Source organism: Nycticebus coucang, chromosome X (assembly GCF_027406575.1).
Source record: "Nycticebus coucang isolate mNycCou1 chromosome X, mNycCou1.pri, whole genome shotgun sequence".
NCBI classification, from domain to species: domain Eukaryota; kingdom Metazoa; phylum Chordata; class Mammalia; order Primates; family Lorisidae; genus Nycticebus; species Nycticebus coucang.
Window position 1 is genome coordinate 13,429,701 of NC_069804.1, and position 18,534 is coordinate 13,448,234.

General features: G+C 39.9%; 1 protein-coding gene across 1 annotated transcript; it reads left to right on the plus strand.

Moving 5' to 3' along the window:
- Positions 1–16,152: 16,152 nt before the first annotated feature.
- On the plus strand, positions 16,153–17,205 carry LOC128577248 (prothymosin alpha-like). Its single transcript, XM_053579397.1, has one exon. It carries the CDS (start codon positions 16,273–16,275, stop codon positions 16,585–16,587), a length of 315 nt encoding a protein of 104 aa, XP_053435372.1. The 5' UTR covers positions 16,153–16,272; the 3' UTR covers positions 16,588–17,205.
- The last annotated feature ends 1,329 nt before the right edge of the window (positions 17,206–18,534 follow it).

Consider the following 18,534-nt stretch of genomic DNA (forward strand, 5'->3'; position numbering starts at 1 on the left):
TGTGAGGTTGAAAGGTTTGGGCTGCCATTGTTCGGCTTTCCCATCCACTTGTAGCAGCAGAAAATGGAGCCAAATGCAAGGGATAGAACAGAAAGATAGTTAAGACATAGGAAAAAAGACAGGAAGAGAGACAGAGGGGAGAGAGGTAGCATCATTTGAGATACTGGATGTAGTTGAGCCTGAAGTCAATTTTATCTTAAGACTTAACACATATGTGGGTCATTATGAAAGTTTCGAGGTACACAAAAATTAAGAAACCCAAAATCTGCAAAGATGGAAACAAATGAAGCCCTCCCAGCAGCACCAATAAGCCAAGTAAGTTGAAACTTGCATGGATAAATCAAGAAGGTCGCTGTCAACTGTGTTTCTTGGAAATAAAATAAGGGACCATAACACAGTCTCTCTGAAAACTTTTGTAGTGGCCTGTGTATTATGCAAACCACTAAATTTGCCATTCTATTACACTAAATTTGCCATTCTATTATCTTTGCCTTGGCACATCTGAATCGTGTTTCTCTCACCAGTGTGTGCAAAGATTCTGATTAGTGCAAAATGATAACAAATTCATCAACAGTAGATAATATTGAGATGTTTCTTTATAGAGATAATGTAGAATATTGTTTGGCACAGGAACAAACGGAATATTTTTATATTATGGGCGATTCTGTGATACCTTTGGGAAATTGCTAAGAGATAAATTTCTAATGGGGTCTTTATGAGTTAACTAAAACGATTTTGCAAAGTAGGGATGGACCTAGGTTTAAAGAGAAGCTTGCTTTTCTTAATTAATGAAGCATCCCGAGAAAGGCTGGTGCAGTGCTTTGGTCACATCTTCTGTGTTAGTAGCCAGAAGCTTCATACGGATGCAACCTGACAGGATATAGCCACAAACCATGCCTCTTCCTGCACTGAGGCTTCTGTGACAGCACAGCATGAGCCACTCAGACAATCCATTTGGCCCTCATGTGAATACAACAAGGAAGTATGTATAGGAATGAAAATGCCCATAGATCTAGCCTTGGCTGCATGGTTGCAAACTGAAAAATGAAGGCTCTCTCTTTTGTGCCCTGGACAGAGTTCTGAGAGGCAACTCGTAAGTCTCCTGGGATGGTCTTGGGTAATCAAGGGCAAGTAGCCCACAGTAGGAACCAACTCAATAACATTTTTTCATGGGCTTTTTTATTCTTCCTTGATTTACTCTCCAGCTCACGTACAAATACAGATATATGCACACATGCACATCTTTCTCTCCTAGGTCTATGGATCAGGTCTTTCTATTGTCTGAATGTTTACATCATCTAAAATTTATATGTTGAAATCCTATCCCCAATATTACACTTTTTTTTTTTTTTTTTAGACAGAGTCTCACTCTGTCACCCTCAGTACAGTGGCTGTGGCATCACAGCTCACAGCAACCTCCAACTCTGGGGCTTAAGCGATTCTCTTGCCTCAGCCTCCTGAGCAGCTGGAACTACAGGCACCCACCACAACGCCTGGCTATTTTTTATTGCAGTTGCCACTGCTATTTTAGCTGGCCAGGGCCGGGTTCAAACCCGCCACTCTTGGTATATGGGGCTGGCACCCTACCCACTGAGCCACAGGTGCTGCTCCCAGTATTACAGTATTAGGAGGTGGGGACTTTGGGAGGTGATTTGGATTAGTGCCCTTATAAAAGAGACCCCAGAGAGACGCTGCCTTTCTACCATGTGAGGATATAGCAAGAAGTCAGCCATCTGCAACTCAGAAGATGTCCCTCACCTGCACCCAACCATATTGGCTCCCGATCTCAGACTTCCAACCTCCAGCACTGTAAGAATTTTCTATTGTTTATAAGTTATCCAGTCTATGGCAATTTCTTATGGGAGCCTGGATGGACCAAGACAGGTCTCAAGGACATTCTTTGCTCACAAGCTTTGTTCTCAGGCTTCGCTTTTAGAAAATCCCAGGCTAAGATATACAGATACCTGGACATTCTCTACTATTCTGTGATGACCCCACCTTATCTTTACAAACACTCTTAAAATAGTTTGGCAGCATTTCTTCATCATTGGGAAGAAAAAAAATCCATATTAGCACTTGTACTTTAACCTCTAAGAGGAGAAGGGTTAACTACAAAGGGCAAAAGAGGTGCCCTTTATAGACTTAGAAGTATAGCCTAAGCATGTAGCATTGAGAGGAGCTGACTGATGCAACACTCTCCTGCAGAGCTGGCCTTCCACTGGAACACGGTATCAAAAGGAAAACACAAGTTCTGATAGGAAGCCTGGGGAAAGGCTCACAGGAAACTCGAAAGCTTACTCATGAGGAAATATGGTATGGACACATTTGTCTATTGATTTTTACTAAATATAAGGAGCCTTCTGACAGTGAGATTTACTTTGACGCATTTGGAAATGACATTCATGCTCCTCAGCACCCCCTTCCCCTATCTGGAAAATTGTGCCTAGGGCCGGCCTCATAAAACCTTCCTTCTCACCTGAATAGCATTTTTTTCAGTCAAGCACTGTCAAGGATGGGGCTATGACTCAGCACAGAAGTATTACAGAAACGAAAGAGGGAATTATAAATTCTAATTTTGCCTTCTTTAGGGTTTCTGTTGTGTTTGTTTATCATCTGGACTCAGTAAGGCGCCCTCTGTACAGGAAGAGCTGGTTGAGTGAGGAGAGCAGGAAGATGGTAGGCAATAACATTCTTTTCCTTCCTTCCCTTTCTTCTGGAGTCCTACATGAGGTACATGCTGGGAATAAGGACAGAGGGAGAGGGGTTGGGCAGCTCTGAATTTCCAATGGGAGTTGGGTGTGTGCCCACCTATTGGGCACAACATTAGGATATATGGCACACCTCCTGGGGAAATGACACAATTACAACAAGGATCTCACCGAACAAATGCAAACATTGTAACCTAATCATTTCTACTCTCATCTTAATCTGAAATAAAAAATATTAAAAAATAAGTAAAGTTGGGCAGCGCCTGTGGCTCAAAGGGGTAGGGCACCAGTCCCATATACTGGAGGTGGCGGGTTCAAGCCCAGCCCCGGCCAAAAAAAAATAATAATAAGTACAGTTATTTCCTTCAAAAGGGAGATGGAGTAATTGAGAAGAGATAATTCTGAAAAATTTCTATTAAAACAGCATGGTGTCATCCTATATAAAATTATCAGGAGAAAACATATTCAGTTTAAATGAAATAATATAATACTGCTACGTGTTTTTCTGGCAAGATAGAAATGCAACTGATGAAGTCAAAACTACTTTTTTCTATGTTTTGAAGACCATCTGTAGGTAGGAAAACAAATTGTCTTATTCAGAGCTGACTTAAATTATGATTGGGATGATCAAAAATTACAAATATACAATAAGTTTGTATACCTAATTTCGCTCTGCCCAAAAATTTAATTGAGAAAGTGAATACAAAACCCAACACTGAATATTTGCTTTTAAATGCAAAATCTTAAAGAGTTAGCTTGTGAATGAAATGTCACACATTTTTCATGCCCTCCAAATTCATAGTAATGAGAAGAATTATCATGGAATCATTTCTTTAATTCAAAATAGAGAGCAATTCTTTTCCATGTGATTTCAAAGCTGCTGCCACCTTGTAGGGTTCTGAGTGCCTCACCACAAAGGCTTCTGGAAACACTGAAATATTTTCAACAGAGGTGTCGGGGAACAAAGAGCAAACAGAGAAAGAAGCAATGACTGAGGTATTTTTAATAAATTCTCTGGTTATAGAGAGAATGCACTCAATAGTGGTGCTCCAGCTTTGGAAGTCCTATTTATTTTGAGTTCCTGTTGATCCAAGGTCACACCAATCAGAGTCACTCTATTCCTTGCCCACAAGGTATCAAATTTCAGGACCATTTAATGAGGCTGCAGGTTTATATGAGCTATGCTACGTGGGTTTTGTGGTAGTTGATGGAAGCTTGGGCCTGGCACTAAACGTGACTGGGCATAGGAGTGGTAGATTGGGCTGGTACAAGAAGTGTGGCCACCAGGCATGGAAAGCACTGAAGGATATGGTGGTCTCTGCCTCAGTTCAGGCAAAGGCTTACTCCCAGCAACCAAGGGAGATAATCCCTGTTCTTTCTGGAGGGTGGAACCTTGCATGGGTGACCCTGGCTCTCAGTTCTTGGAAGACTCAATGGAAAAGTGTCTGGGAGTCTGTCCACAGGAAGTTGTGCCTCATCCAATGACAGAACACTTGATTTAGTGAGTGTCTTATTCTGTTTTCTGTTTCTTATAGCAGAATACCTGAAACTGGGCAGTTTACAAAGAAAAGGAATTTATTTCTTATAATTATGGAAACTGAGAAGTCTCAGGTTGAGGGGCTGCATTTGGTAAGGTCCTTCTTACTGTGGCATGGTGGCATGAGGCATCACATGGTGAGGGGGCTGAACATGCTACCCGTGGCTTCAGATCTCTCTTCCTCTTCTTATAAAGCCACCAATCCCACTCCTATGAAAACCCATTAATCTGTTAATTCACCTCTTAAAGGCCCTACCTCTTAATATTGCCACACTGTGGGTAAAATTTCAGCATAACTTTTGGAAGAGAAAAGTGTTCCTATGTTAACATGTACTGACATTGTGCTAAGTTCTGGGGCTATATTAGTGAAAAAGACAAGATCTTGCCCTTGGGAAGCTTAGTTTAATGGAAGGAAATAAAGTTATTAAATATATTCACAAAAATAGTTGGTGACCCTCATGAAAAGGATTACAAGTGAAAAGTCCAAGATCATATGTAAATATATAACAAGGTTTTTCCTGAAGCTGTGAGTAGTTGCACAGCCTCAACAGGAACAATTCTGAAGTGCTGGGAGTAAAATCTCCCTGGAGCAACTTTCTAGAAGAATGCACCACCCTTACCTTCTGTGGAAAAAATGATTCTGAGCCAATTTTATGTGACCCCTCCGAAGGTCCATGGTAGGACTGAGTTTTAGTTGCTTTATAGTGGTCATCAGTGAATCATTAACATGCCTTTTTATTAGATTTTCTTCCCTCTGTGTCTCCCTGCTTGCTGTGGTTGCAATACTTATGTCTCCCTAAAATTCATATGTTTAAATTCTACCCCTCCAAGTTGATAGTATTAGGAAGTGGGGCCCTTGGGAGGTGATTGGGTCATAGGGTGGAGCCCTCATGAGTGAAATTAGTGCCCTTAAAAAAGAGGACTGAGAGAGACCCCTCCACCATGTGAGGTTATCATAACAAGACATCCATCCACGAAGGAAGGGGGCCCTCACCAGACACTAAATCAGCTGGCACCTAATCTGGGACTTCCCAGCTCCTAGAACTGTGAGAAATAAGTTTCTGTTGTTTGTAAGTCACTTAGTCTATGGCAATTTGTTACAGCGGCCTGAAAAGACTAGAACATTGCTTATTTCCTCCCTCTGCCTCCTGGGATAGAGTTGCCAGATACAATATAGGACACCCAGTGAAATTTTTAAAAAATATGTCACAAACGGAACCTACTTATGCTAAAAAAAAGTATTCCTCGTTTTTCTGTAAAGCAAGGTTAACTGAGCATTCTGTATTTTTATTTGCTAAATCTGGCAACCATAACCTAGGAAAGCTTCCCAAATAAATTACCTCTCTTTTAAGTCTTTGCTTTGAGCTCTCTTTTTGGAGGGGGCATAAACTAAGAGGAGCATTGGCATCTAAATAAAGGTCAGTAAAAGAAACAGCGTGGCCAGGTAGGGAAGAGAAGATGCAGGAATCTGGTGTCTGAAAGGACAATGGAGACTATTTCAGGGAGGCATGTGCTTCATTTCCCAGGAACTGTGAAATGATGCAGGCCCTGCCAAAGTGCTAAGCGCCTTTTATTGATTATCTCATTTCCTCTCACACAAGTCCAGAAGGTAGGTAATATTCTTACTCCTTTCTTCAGATGAGAGAGCCAAAGTCTACAGAGGTTAATTAACTTGACCTAACTCATGCAGTCGTGCAGGAAGGAAAAGCCATTCTGGTCCTCCAGAGCTAAGCCTGTTTCCCTTGGTCGTGCTCATGCTTGACCCCAAAGCCTTCATTAAGGTCTCATCCTACCAGCCTTCAGCACTTTGCTCATAGCACTAGGTGCTTAACTCAGGGGAATGTGGAGGCAACATGACTTGCAATTAAGAATAAAGGTAAGAAACAGTTCGAGGAGAATATATTTCAGATTGTATATGAAACCCTCACATTGTACCCCTTGATTGCACTAATGTACACAGCTATGATTTAACAATAAAAATAAATTAATAAAAAAAGAAAAAAAAGAATAAAGATAAGAATAGTAAACCTTGAGAGAGTCAGCCACATACCACATGCCATTTGAAAAGAGGCCTATTTTTAAAATTTCTTTGTTTATTCATTTATTTTAAGACTTCGGTTGCAAATTTCAAACATATGTAAAAGTAGAGAAAATAACGTAAGGCCCATGTCCATATCACTCAGCTCAAAAATTGTCATAATCCAGTCATTCTTGTTTCATCTCTCCTCTTGCTAAAAGAAAGCTACAAATCCTAGTCAACATGTCATCTCACATGCAAATACTTTATTATGAATTTCTATCAGATAAGGAAGGAATTTTGAAAAACAAAACAGCCACAATACTAGTTTCCAGCTCAGCAAAATAAATCATTTTAAATATTGTCTGTAGTAAGCTGAATAATGCCCCCCAAAGATACGTGTATTAGGTCCTAATTCCTGCAACTTGTCGATATTACTCTATATGAAAAAAGTCTAATGCAGATGTGATTAAATTAAGGATCTTAAGATGGGGGATTATCCTGGATTATCCAGATGGGCCCTAAATGTAATCATAAACTTCCTTATAAAAGGGAGGAGAGGGAGATTGGGCACAGAAAGTGATGTGACAATAGAAGTCGACAGAGATTAGAAGATGTTCTGTGCTGGCTTTTCAAGATGGAGGAAGGGAACCATCAAGCAAGGTATACAGATCTAGGAGCCAGAAAAAAAACAAGAAAACAGATTCTCCTCCGGAGTCTTCAGAAGGAGCATGGCTCTGATGACACCTTAGTTTTAGCCCAGTGAAAATAATTTCAGATTAGTTAATTTTAGAATATTTCCATCATCCCAAAAAGAAATCTTATATTCCTTAGTTTAAGTTTAGTCTTTGTCAAATATACAAAGCAAGGCTTAATCCTAGAAGTCTAGTTGATATATCTTCCCCTTACATCCTTTTCCTTCTTTTTTACTTTCTTCTCTTTAAAAAAAGCTTTTGTTATGACTGGGGCACAGTGGCTCCTGCCTGTAATCTTGGCCCTCTGGGAAGCCGAGGTGGGTGGATTGCTTCAGCTCAAGAGTTCAAGACCAGCCTGAGAAAGAGAAACACCCCCCTTCTCTAAAATTATCCAGATGTTGTGGCAGGTGCCTGTAGTCCCAGCTACTTAAGAGGCTGGGGCAAGAGGATCACTTGAGCCCAAGAGTTTGAGGTTGCTGTGAGCTGTGACACTACGGTACCCTACCGAGGGCGTCAAAGTGAAATTCTGTCTCAAAAAAAAAAAAAAATTAAATTAAAAAAAGCTTTTGTTTAACCTTTCATTATTTTCCTTATTATAAAAAATGTGACAATTCTCATTTTCTTTAGTTGCTTTGTAAATACTGTATGTATGTTTTGCATATTACATTTTTCACTTGATAATACATCCCAGCAATCACTTCAAAGCAATATTTAGAGATACTTCGCATTTCTTTTTACAACTGTACTGTTTTCTCTTGTGTGGGTGTGCCTTAGTCTATTCAACAAATCTCCAAATGATGGATATTTGAGTGTTTCTAGGCTTTTGCTATCATAAATAGAGTTGTAATGAATAGTCTTCTGCATGTTTTTTTCATATTTTTGCTGGTGTATACATGAGATAGACTCTCAGAGTTGGGATTGCTGAGGAAAACAGGCTTACTTAAACATAGAACTAGTATACCTGTCAAAGCTAGCTTTTTAAAATGCACATTCAATTTCTTTTTGCAATGTTATAGAAAGGAGGCTGGTTGTAGACAATGTCTGAAATAGCATTTTGATACCAGTTTCAAAGCACAGAAAAATCTGGGCTGACTTTATTTTGTGTTAAAAACTGGGCCATATTCATTAGAATGATGCTGGTCCATTCCAAGAATGGCCTGTAAGTTAGGCTATGGGTATTGAAGGACATGACAGATTTAGTTTGACTTGTTCTTTTCTGGAAAAGAAAGACCACACCTATGGTGCATCTTACAAGGGTACATGTGAAATTTACTAAATGTAGAATATAAATGTCTTAACGTAATAACTAAGAAAATCCCATGAAGGCTATGTTAACCAGTTTGATGAAAATATTTCGAATTGTATATAAAACCAGCACATTGTACCACATGACTGCATTAATGTACACAGCTATGATTTAATTTTTTTTTTAATGTTTTGTTTTTTGTTTTTTTTTGTAGAGACAGAGTCTCACTGTACCGCCCTCGGGTAGAGTGCCTTGGCATCACACGGCTCACAGCAACCTCTAACTCTTGGGCTTACGGGATTCTCTTGCCTCAGCCTCCCGAGCAGCTGGGACTACAGGCGCCCGCCACAACGGCCGGCTATTTTTTGGTTGCAGTTTGGCCGGGGCTGGGTTTGAACCTGCCACCCTCGGCATATGGGGCTGGCGCCCTACTCACTGAGCCACAGGCGCCGCCAGCTATGATTTAATTTTAAAAAAGAAAGAATGTCATGATATAATGAATCAATTTTATGTTTTAATTGCATTTTTGTCATCCCTCTAAGAAGCACTTAAATAAAATATGAGTTTTCTTTATTTCTGATCTAATCTTATGGACACTCAACTCACTAGCCTGCATCTTCATACTATTTCCTTTCTAAAAATGGAAAATATCTCATTCCTTTAAAACTCTCAAATTCACAGCAATGGAAGATACAGTGAAAACAATGAAAGTACCAAAATCATGTATTATTCACTTGACATTCAAAGAGACACTCCAGCAAAATAATTTTACCAGGCCATGAATTGGTGGAACAAATTCACCTTTGAGCAACATGCATATTTACTAGTTTCTCTGTGAACGTTTTAGTCTTATTCCTCACCTTTCTGAGCAATAGCTGGAAGCTCTTTCAAATCACAGTGTTAATTCTCATAATCTCCCTATAGAGGTTTGGTAGGTGAAAATTACAATATTGAAATTTCCCAAATGGAGACAGACAAATGCCTGCTATGTCTACCACACAAGACAGATTAGATTTCAACTTTTTTGTAATGATTAAAACTCAATGTCAACAGCTTAGGAAAGATTAAAAAATCCCCCTGACCTTTCAGCTTTCTTCACCTATCCCCACAGGATGATATTTCAATGCCTAGTAGCTTTCTGTGTTGTCCCAGGAAAAAGTAGTTAGTGATCAACCATGCTTTTTTTTTTTTTGCAGTTTTTTGCCAGGACTGGGTTTGAACCTGCAACCTCCAGTGTATGGGGCTGGCACCCTACTCCTTTGAGCCACAGGCGCCACCTGCTTATTTTTTTTTTTTTTAACTAATTGCTGATAGAATGTAAGAAGCTATTTTTCCAGTATAATTATTTATTTTTCAATGTGTTTTTGTCCCAACATTTTGTCCTGAATTATTTCATTCAAAGCGTGCTAACTAGAAGGCATGAAGTCACAAAGAAAGGGCTTGGAGTTTCTCTAACTCTCTCAATGCCTGGGAGTCCCTGCCAAACTACCTAAGCTCTTTGACTATCCTTGAATTGTGGATAAATCAGAGGTACAAGTGCCTCACAGAATCGAATGATATGACCCAACATTGAGTAAAAAAAAATATGCAAGAGCCTTAACTCTAGGCATCAGTTGGTTAACACTCAATATGTGAGGATGTCTTATACTGTTACTAATTTTGGTAATTTGCAGACCTGAGAGTTAAAGCAGTTTAAAGCAGTTTATGACCTCCTGTGTAGTGAAAAATTGATCTAACTTGAAGAGAGGTCTAGCTTTTGCTCTTGGCTACTGAGAAGTAATCTCAAAGCTGGTGATTTTCAACCCGTGTGCCATGAAAACTTACAAAGATTGTTAATTAAATTATTTTCAAAAGATGTTCAAAGCACAGAAAGTATATTCTTTTTGTTATTATTTTTTATCAACATAAGTTAATTGTGCAGTGGAAATTTAATCATAGGTTCAGGTGTGCTGTGAGATAAGAAAGTTGAAAAGCACTGCTCTTAGGCCTTCAAATGTCATGCCTAATAGGAACATCTTTGTTTATCTGGGAACCTTAGTCACCAGATAGCTAATAATATGGTTTATGATGGGGATTCTGGGCCATACAGTATTAGTTCTACCTCCAGAGGGGTTCAAAAATAAGATAAACCATGTGGATAGTATGCTATTAAGCCCCAATAAAAACTCTGCACAGCAAAGCTTGGGTGAACTTCCCTGGTTGGTAATACTTCATACCTATTGTCACACATTGATGCTGGCAAAGTAATGCTGCTCATGACTCCATGGGGAGAGGACAATGGAAGCTCAACATTTGGTACTTTTCTTGATTCCTGCCTATGCATATCCTCTCTTGGCTGATTTTAATAAACTACAACCATGAGTACAGCAGCTTTTGGTGAGTTCTGTGAGTTCTTCTACTAAATTATTAAACCTGAAAGTGATTTAGGGATCCATCAAAATTTGCAATTGATGTCAGAAGTGAGAACAGTCTTGTGTGTACTATGCTCCCTTCTCACTTCACACTTGGCTAAAACTTGCACATCTTCATTGTGCACTTACAAATTGCATGCTTAAAGTCTCTGGGATTGGGTCTCCTTGTGGGTACAATCGTGACACTGCACTGGAGGACTGGTAGTATCCCTTTGCCTTACATTGTATACTCTTCCTCTTGCTTAACATGTCTAGCTCCTTCAGCTCTGGCTAAGCCACTTCTTTCCCATGGTACCAGCAGAGCCAGCCAGCATGTAATCTAGTTTTTAACTTTTCTTTTCTATAAAAATATAACTCTTTAAAATAAAATTAGTATATATTTATAATGAACCATAATAACTTCCTTTTGATAGGTAAAAAGGAAGAAAATTTGAGAAACAATGAGTATAAACACACACAGATTAAGACGCTTTCTGATTATTCTTCTACTCATATTACTTGCCCCAATTAGACCCCTTACCTGGGAAGCCTTTTTCTTTCTCTCCCATTTTAGAATATTAAAGTTCTGGGCTTCGGTCTTTCCAAGGTTTCCAGAAGGCTAACTTTGTGTGCAGTGCTCATATTTCATCTCCCTGAGAAACTTTCTCATCAAAAGTTTTGACCCCAACAAGAGACAGACCTTCCTTCCTTCCCTCCATCCTTCCCTCCCTCCCCTCCTCCTCCTCCTCCTCCTCCTTCTCTCTCTCTCTCCCTTCCTTCCTTTCTTTTTTTCTTTCCTCTCTCTCTCTCTCTCTTTTGACAGAGTCTTACTTTGTCACCCTTGGTAGAGTGCCATGGTATCATAGCTCACAGCAACCTCAAACTCTTGGACTGAAGCAATTCTCATGTCTTAGCTTCCCAAGAAGGCACCTACCATAACACTTGGCTATTTTTAGAGATGGGGTCTCACTCTTATTCAGGCTGGTCTCAAACCTGTGAGCTCAGGCAATCCAGCCCAGAGTGCTGGGATTACAGGTGTGAGCCACGGCACCCAGCCCCAACAAGAGACCTTTCTGAGGTAAGGTGTTCATTTTTCTCCTATGACATCCAATTAATTATGAAGTTGAGCTCAAGCTATTCAATGTACAAGATGCCTTCTTTTTCTCTGCAGAGAATTTTTTTCCTAATCTTCTAATGAAGGCCATACTTGGCTTTCCATATTTTATGACCTTTAAGAAACAAGTAGCACTTTCATACTAAATGAACTTCATTAAGGCAGAATTCTCTAAGGGGAAGAGATACTTTTCACACTCTGGGCATGAAAACTGAGACCCCAAGAGTCAGTAGGTCATGCAGAGTCCACATATCCGTAAGTCATCAACACCTGCAGCGACTACTGGGCTGATGAAATTACTAACTGGATTTGTTGTATATGATACTTTATTCTAGATGGAACTCTGTACTGAAAATGCTATGCAGCTTACCAAGCACACATACATACCACAGACTAAAACAGAGGATTGCACACTGGCTGCATATTAGAATAGAATCACCCAGAGAGTTTCCAAAACACAGAGGCCTGGACCCCCGTACTCTCAGAGATTCTGTTTCAATTGTTCTGGGCTGGGGCTTGCCCTTTGGTGTTTCTTCAAGCTCCCATGGTAACTCTAAGCGGGGTAGAAACCACAGCTATAAAGCACCAACAGTGGGTTTAAAGTCAGTTTCTATTTCCTCCACTAAGAACTTTGTAAGGGCTCATTTCATAGAGTTTAGACCAGGTGAAAGCTACTGGGAATTCTTTCCTATGCACAAATCCACTGAAAGCTTTCTAAATTTCTCTTTCTTGGCCCTTGGAATCATTGCCCAACATACCTCTGTACAGCTAACCTGTGTACTCATGTCTGAATTCTCTGAGTACTTGTGTTCTTGCCTGTGGAGGCAGAGGGTCTCTATGGACATTCTGACAAGTGGAAAGAGTTTAGAGCTTCTTTGGAGGGGGGCATCTTCCTTTGGAGTATGGACAGAAAATGGATCTCACATCATTATTCACCATTACTTTTTATAGGTAAAATAGTTCAAAAATTCCCACAACAAACTTGAAGCATTGATAATCCCTCATCTCCAATATATGGTGCTTCCTTCAGTCTGTATTAGAAAGATTGTTAAGGGGGATACTGAGAGTGTTGTCAGAGGCTGATTTTTGTGTGCATATAAAAAAGCTCATCTTTTTCCAATTAAGAGAATGTTTCCTTAGCAATGGTGCACCTATATTACTCATTCCTTCTACTTTGAAGTTCAATATTTGTCTTTGGTCTTTCCTGTATCCATTAAAACAAAATTCATTCTTCTTTGAATTAAGTAGTCATGGTTTGATTTTCACTTGTAGCATTACCCATCGCAATGCCTGAAAAATCCAAAGACTTTGGAGTCCAGCTTTTTGAGTGATGGAGATTCTGTGGTCCCTATTTCTTTGCTACCTCTGATTGCTGCATTTGTGGTTTTGCCTGGGAGTCTCCACTGATCCTTGGTTTTCCCAGTGGACTTTGCTCTGTTCTTCCCTCTGTCCCTCACTGTGCAGGGATGTCTCTGACAGAAAAGTATTCTTTTTTGAGACAGAGTCTCACTATGTCACCCTCAGTAGAGTGCTGTGGCGTCACAGTCACAGCAACCTCCAACTCCTGCAGCAACCTCAAACTCTTAGGCTCAAGTGATTCTCTTGCCTCAACCTCCTGAGTAGCTGGAACTACAGGCACCACCCACAACACCCAGGTTGTTTTTTTTTTGTTTTGTTTTGTTTAGCAGGCTTGGGCCAGGTTCGAACCCACCAGCTCTGGTGCATGTGGCCAGCGCCCTAACCACTGAGCTATGGGTGCCAAGCTGGCAGAAAAGTATTCTGCCACATCATTGTCCCAGAAGCCAAGGTGAACCCTGTTGCTAAGCCATCCAAGACCAAACCTCCTGCCCTTCTAGGATTGGGGCTGGGAACAAGATTGCAAGTAGTGAAAAGTACACCACTCTGCCACTTCAAGCCCACTGAGGTTTATGTGGAGCTGACTTTATCCTAGCTCCAGAGTTGATCATGAGACACTAGAATGAGCTAGATACAGCACAAAATAAAGTGGTTTATATTTGGGACTGGAGCAAGAATACCCAGGTTTGACCCTGCTTTACCACTTATTAGCTGCGGAACATAATCTTTATATGTCTCACTTTCTTCTTCAGTGAAATAGACAATATAATAATGCTTATCACATGGGAAAAATGCTTAGAATTGCACATGCCACATATAAGTGCTCAATATATGTTAGTTGTCACTCCTTTTCCATGTACCTGCCCACTGTGCTTGCTTTAGGCATGAGCCAAGGACCAAGTTGAGGCAGTGAGAATGAGGGCTAAGGCTTCTGTGGAGGCTTTTGAAGAAGACTCTCTTTCAGGAAGATATATGTCTGAAACTTACATTTTGCCCCTTATGACAGCCTGAGCATGAAGCCAGCACTGAAAATAAATTAAAGAGATAAAGAAGTAACAGCTCCTGGTGACAAGCCTGGTGTTCCTTTACCAGTTAGCTGAGCCTGAAGCCAAATTGATCCTTATACTTTTCATTCGCTTGTGACAGTTTAATCCTTTTTTGGTTCTAAGGCAGTTTGAGTTGAATTTTCTGTCACTTGCAATCAGGATATCCTAACTGATTTAGGAATCAAAGACAAAATGTCTTTGGAGCCAGATAGCAAAATATTTTTTAGTATTCTTCAACCTTGTATAACCAAAGTGATTACTTGGATATAAAACCTGATACGCTCAGCACTTCCCATAGGTGGAGAGTGTAGAAGGGAAAAGAACTCTCTCAATACAGCAGGAAACCCAACTCTCAATTTTGTATAACTTGAGAAAAGGCTGTTTACAAAGAGTCTATTTACAAAGCTGCAGAGAGGCAGAACTGCAAGAAATAAACAGCGCAGAACTGAGTTCAGGGCAGCTGTTGCCACCTCTAGGCCTGAGGGGATGAAGTGAGATTAAGAATACAGAAAACTATAAGAAGAAAGTCACATAGAAAAAGTCAATTATGAAAAAACATTAACCTTTGGGGAGGGCACCAAGAGGCCTCAGGAGGGAAGGGGGAAAGGAATACCCTGATTTCACTTTCTTCCCTCCTCCAGCTTATTTTGAGGGCAACTGAGGCGTAGGGAGGCTACTTTACTCTCTCAAGGATAGGACTACAATTTGAACCTTCTTCAATTCAGCAAGGACCACCACGTATCATTTAATTATGCAAAACACTGCTGTGGAAGATACAAAGCTAAATAAGATATTCTGTCTGCCCTTGAGGGCTTCCAATGACACGGTGAGTCAGGTAAAAGAAAGGTGTGAACTGATTCAGAAAAGGTAGTGGCTTTTCCACAGTCATCCAGTTTAATGGACTATTATAGTTCAGAAGAACTAGCACTCAGGTCTCCTAACTACTAGTCCAATAATCTTTCCCTTCCTCTCAAACATAAGTGAGGTACTGACCTTTTTTTTCTTTCTTTAAGATTCTTGAAGCATTACCCAATTCTACTGTGCATACTATATATTTATTCGTATTGACATGTATTTATGTGTTATGTATTTATGATTTATTAACTATAAATTAAAATTGGGATAAATTAACTTCCATCTCTCCCTGTGGAAAAGTGACGGTTATATAAAACTAAACTAGAAATAACTTTTTTTCTCAGTTTCAAACACCTTGGAGGTATACTTTTACTTCTCTTGAACATCCCACTTGCCATTCTTCATCATCATGATGTCTAATATAAATATAATGTGAGTACATAGGCAATTTTTAAATGTCTAGTAGCCACCTTAAAAAGGTAAAAGAAATGGGTGAAGTTAATTTCAATGATAATACCCACAATATTATCATTCAATGTGTAATCTATATAAACAAATATAAATGGGGCATTTTCTATCATTTTTTTCTTACTACTTCTTCAAAATCTGGTGTGTATTTTCTACTTATAGCACATCTCATTTTAGTTGAGCCACCTTACAAGTGCTTGATAACGCACATTCGACTGGGGTGGGGAGTACCAAATTGGGCTGCATAGCTTCAGAAAGTCTGGGAACAAACATCAAGATCAGGGATGGAGTGGGGAGTCAAGGGTTGTGGTACACCTTTTGGGGGTGGGACAACAACTACAGGGATGGTAGTTATCTAACAAAAGCAATCAATGTAATCTGGTTCTATGTACCCTCAATGAATCCCCAACAATAAAAAAAAGAAGAAAAGATCCACAATTCTGAATCTGAACATGGGTGCAAACCACCATTCTCTCTTCCCTGGACCATTTGGAGCATCTTATAATTGGTCTCTCTGATTAAAATTTTACTCCAATATATTCTAATCTTATCCCAATAATCTAATCCAATATTCTTATTCTTATTCTAACAACCAAGAATTATACATATAGCTTATAATGTCAATAGTGTTGAGGTTGATAAATCATGGCTTGAAAAACAACCTTCTGGCCCCACTGGCGGCTCTGAAAAGCCATCTTTACATTGTTCCTGGGTCCGGCTTCCACCTCGTCGCAACCACCTCCGCCATGCTCCTCCTCTGCTACTGTGGACTCCGGGCAGCTTTATCGCCAGGGTCCCCGAACTCTCGCTCTCTTTTCCATCCCCCGCATTGGATCACCTATGTGCCCCACCATGTCAGACACAGCGGTGGACACCAGCTCTGAGATCACCACCAAGGACTTAAAGGAGAAGAAGGAAGTTGTGGACGAGGCAGAGAATGGAAGAGACGCCCTTGCTAATGGGAATGCTAATGAGGAAAATGGGGAGCAGGAGGCTGACAATGAGGTCGATGAAGAAGAGGAAGAAGGTTATGGTGAAGAAGAGGATGGAGACGAAGATGAGGAAGCTGAGGCCACCACGGGCAAAAGGGCAGCTGAAGATGATGAGGATGATGATGCTGATACCAAGAAGCAGAAGACTGAGGAGGATGACTAGACAGCAAAAAAAGAAAAGTTAAACTTAAAAAAAAAAAAAAAGGCCACCGTGACCTATTCACTCTCCACTTCCCGTCTCAGAATCTAAACGTGGTCACCTTCGGGTAGACAGGCCTGCCCGCCCGCCCACCGCAGGCAGCGCCACCCGCAGGTGACATACGCTCTTGACTACCCAACCAAAACCATGAGAATTTGCAACAGGGGAGGAAAAAAGAACCAAACCTTCCAAGGCCCTGCTTTTTTTCTTAAAATTTCTTTAAAAAGGAAATTTGTTTGTATTTTTTATTTACATTTTATATTTTTGTACATATTGTTAAGGATCAGCCATTTTTAATGATCTCAGATGACCAAACCAGCCTTCAGAGTGGTCTCTGTCCTACTTCTGACTCTATGACTTTACTTGTGGTGTGACCATGTTCATTATAATCTCAAAGGAGAAAAAAAAAACCTTGTACAAAAAGCAAAACCAACAACAAAAAATAATCATATTCTAAGCATTCTAGTAACTTTTTTTGTGTATGTACTTAGCTGTACTATAAGTAGTTGGTTTGTATGAGATGGTTAAAAAGGCCAAAGATAAAAGGAGGTTTCTTTTTTTCCCTTTTTTTTTTGTCTATGAAGTTGCTGTTTATTATTATTATATTTTTTTGGCCTGTTTGATGTATGTGTGAAACAATGTTGTCCAACAATAAACCGGAATTTTGTTTTGCTGAGTTGTTCTAAAAAAAAAAAAAAAACCTTCTGGGTTATTTGAATCTGATTCTATGGGCCTCTGTACCATTTATCACCTTTCAGCTATTATACAATTCTTTAAGTTGTAGATAAGTGATAGAAATGCAAAATAATGCTAATATATAGACATGTAATAATTTCTTTCCCTTGGAAATTTAATTGACTTCTCTCTCCAACTGAGGAAGAGACTGATTTTGCTTCCATTTGCATATTCATGTCAATATCCTCCATCTAAAAATGTCTGATCTTTGGATGCTCCTTTGAATTGGTGGTGACATCTTACTGGTTCCCTCACTGCTGATGAGTGGAATAAAATCTTCAACACATGTTCATTTTAGATTTGTTGAGTCATGATTTTACCTTTTCTTGAAAATTGTCCTTTAACAGAACAAGTACAAAAAACCTGAAGTAGAGCCTTGGCTTTCTTGAGAAACAGAGGAAGGAAAGCTTTAAGGAGAGCATATTAAAGAGAGTGTGTCCCTGGAATATGTCCCTTTGAATGTGTTCCTGGAAGAGTATGTGTTAGAAGCTTAATCTCAATGCAATAGTGTTGGGAGGCAGAGCCTCATGAGAAGTGTCTATAGGGGCTCCACCCCTATAAATGGATTAATACTGATTATAAAAAGGGTTTGAGGCCCTTCCAACTTCCACCATAGGATCATGAAGAAAGAAGGCCCTAGCCAGATGCCAATTTCTCAGCCTTGGATTTCCCAGCTTCCAGAACTGTAGGAAATTTCTGTTCATTCTAAATTACCCAATCTCAGGTATTCTGTTATAGTAGTACAGAACTGACTAAACCAGAGAGACTAGTAGGAAATCAAGCCAGACAAGGGCCAGGTAATGAGGGTCTTATGATTCATGGTGACACCATGCTTTATGCTCTATATGATGATTCTTAGGCATAGGGTGGATGAAAATCAGGGGTGGATCTTGAAATAACTTCCGTGTTTTGAAGGTTCCTCTGGGTTATTAGAAATAAGAATATTGGATTAGATTATTGGGATAAGATTAGAATATATTGGAGCAAAATATCAATCGGAGAGATCAATTATGAGATGCTCCAAGTGGTCCAGGAAAGAGAGATGTATACATTGTAGGATGTTGAGTAACATCCCCTAGTTCTACCCATATGATGCTGGTAGCACCTCACCCAAAGGTTGTGACAGCCAAAAATGTCTCCATACATTACTAGATGTCACTTGGGGGGTCATAATTA

Bases quoted from the DNA above. Each gene is read 5' to 3' on its own strand.
- LOC128577248 (XM_053579397.1), top strand. From the start codon at position 16,273: ATGTGCCCCACCATGTCAGACACAGCGGTGGACACCAGCTCTGAGATC.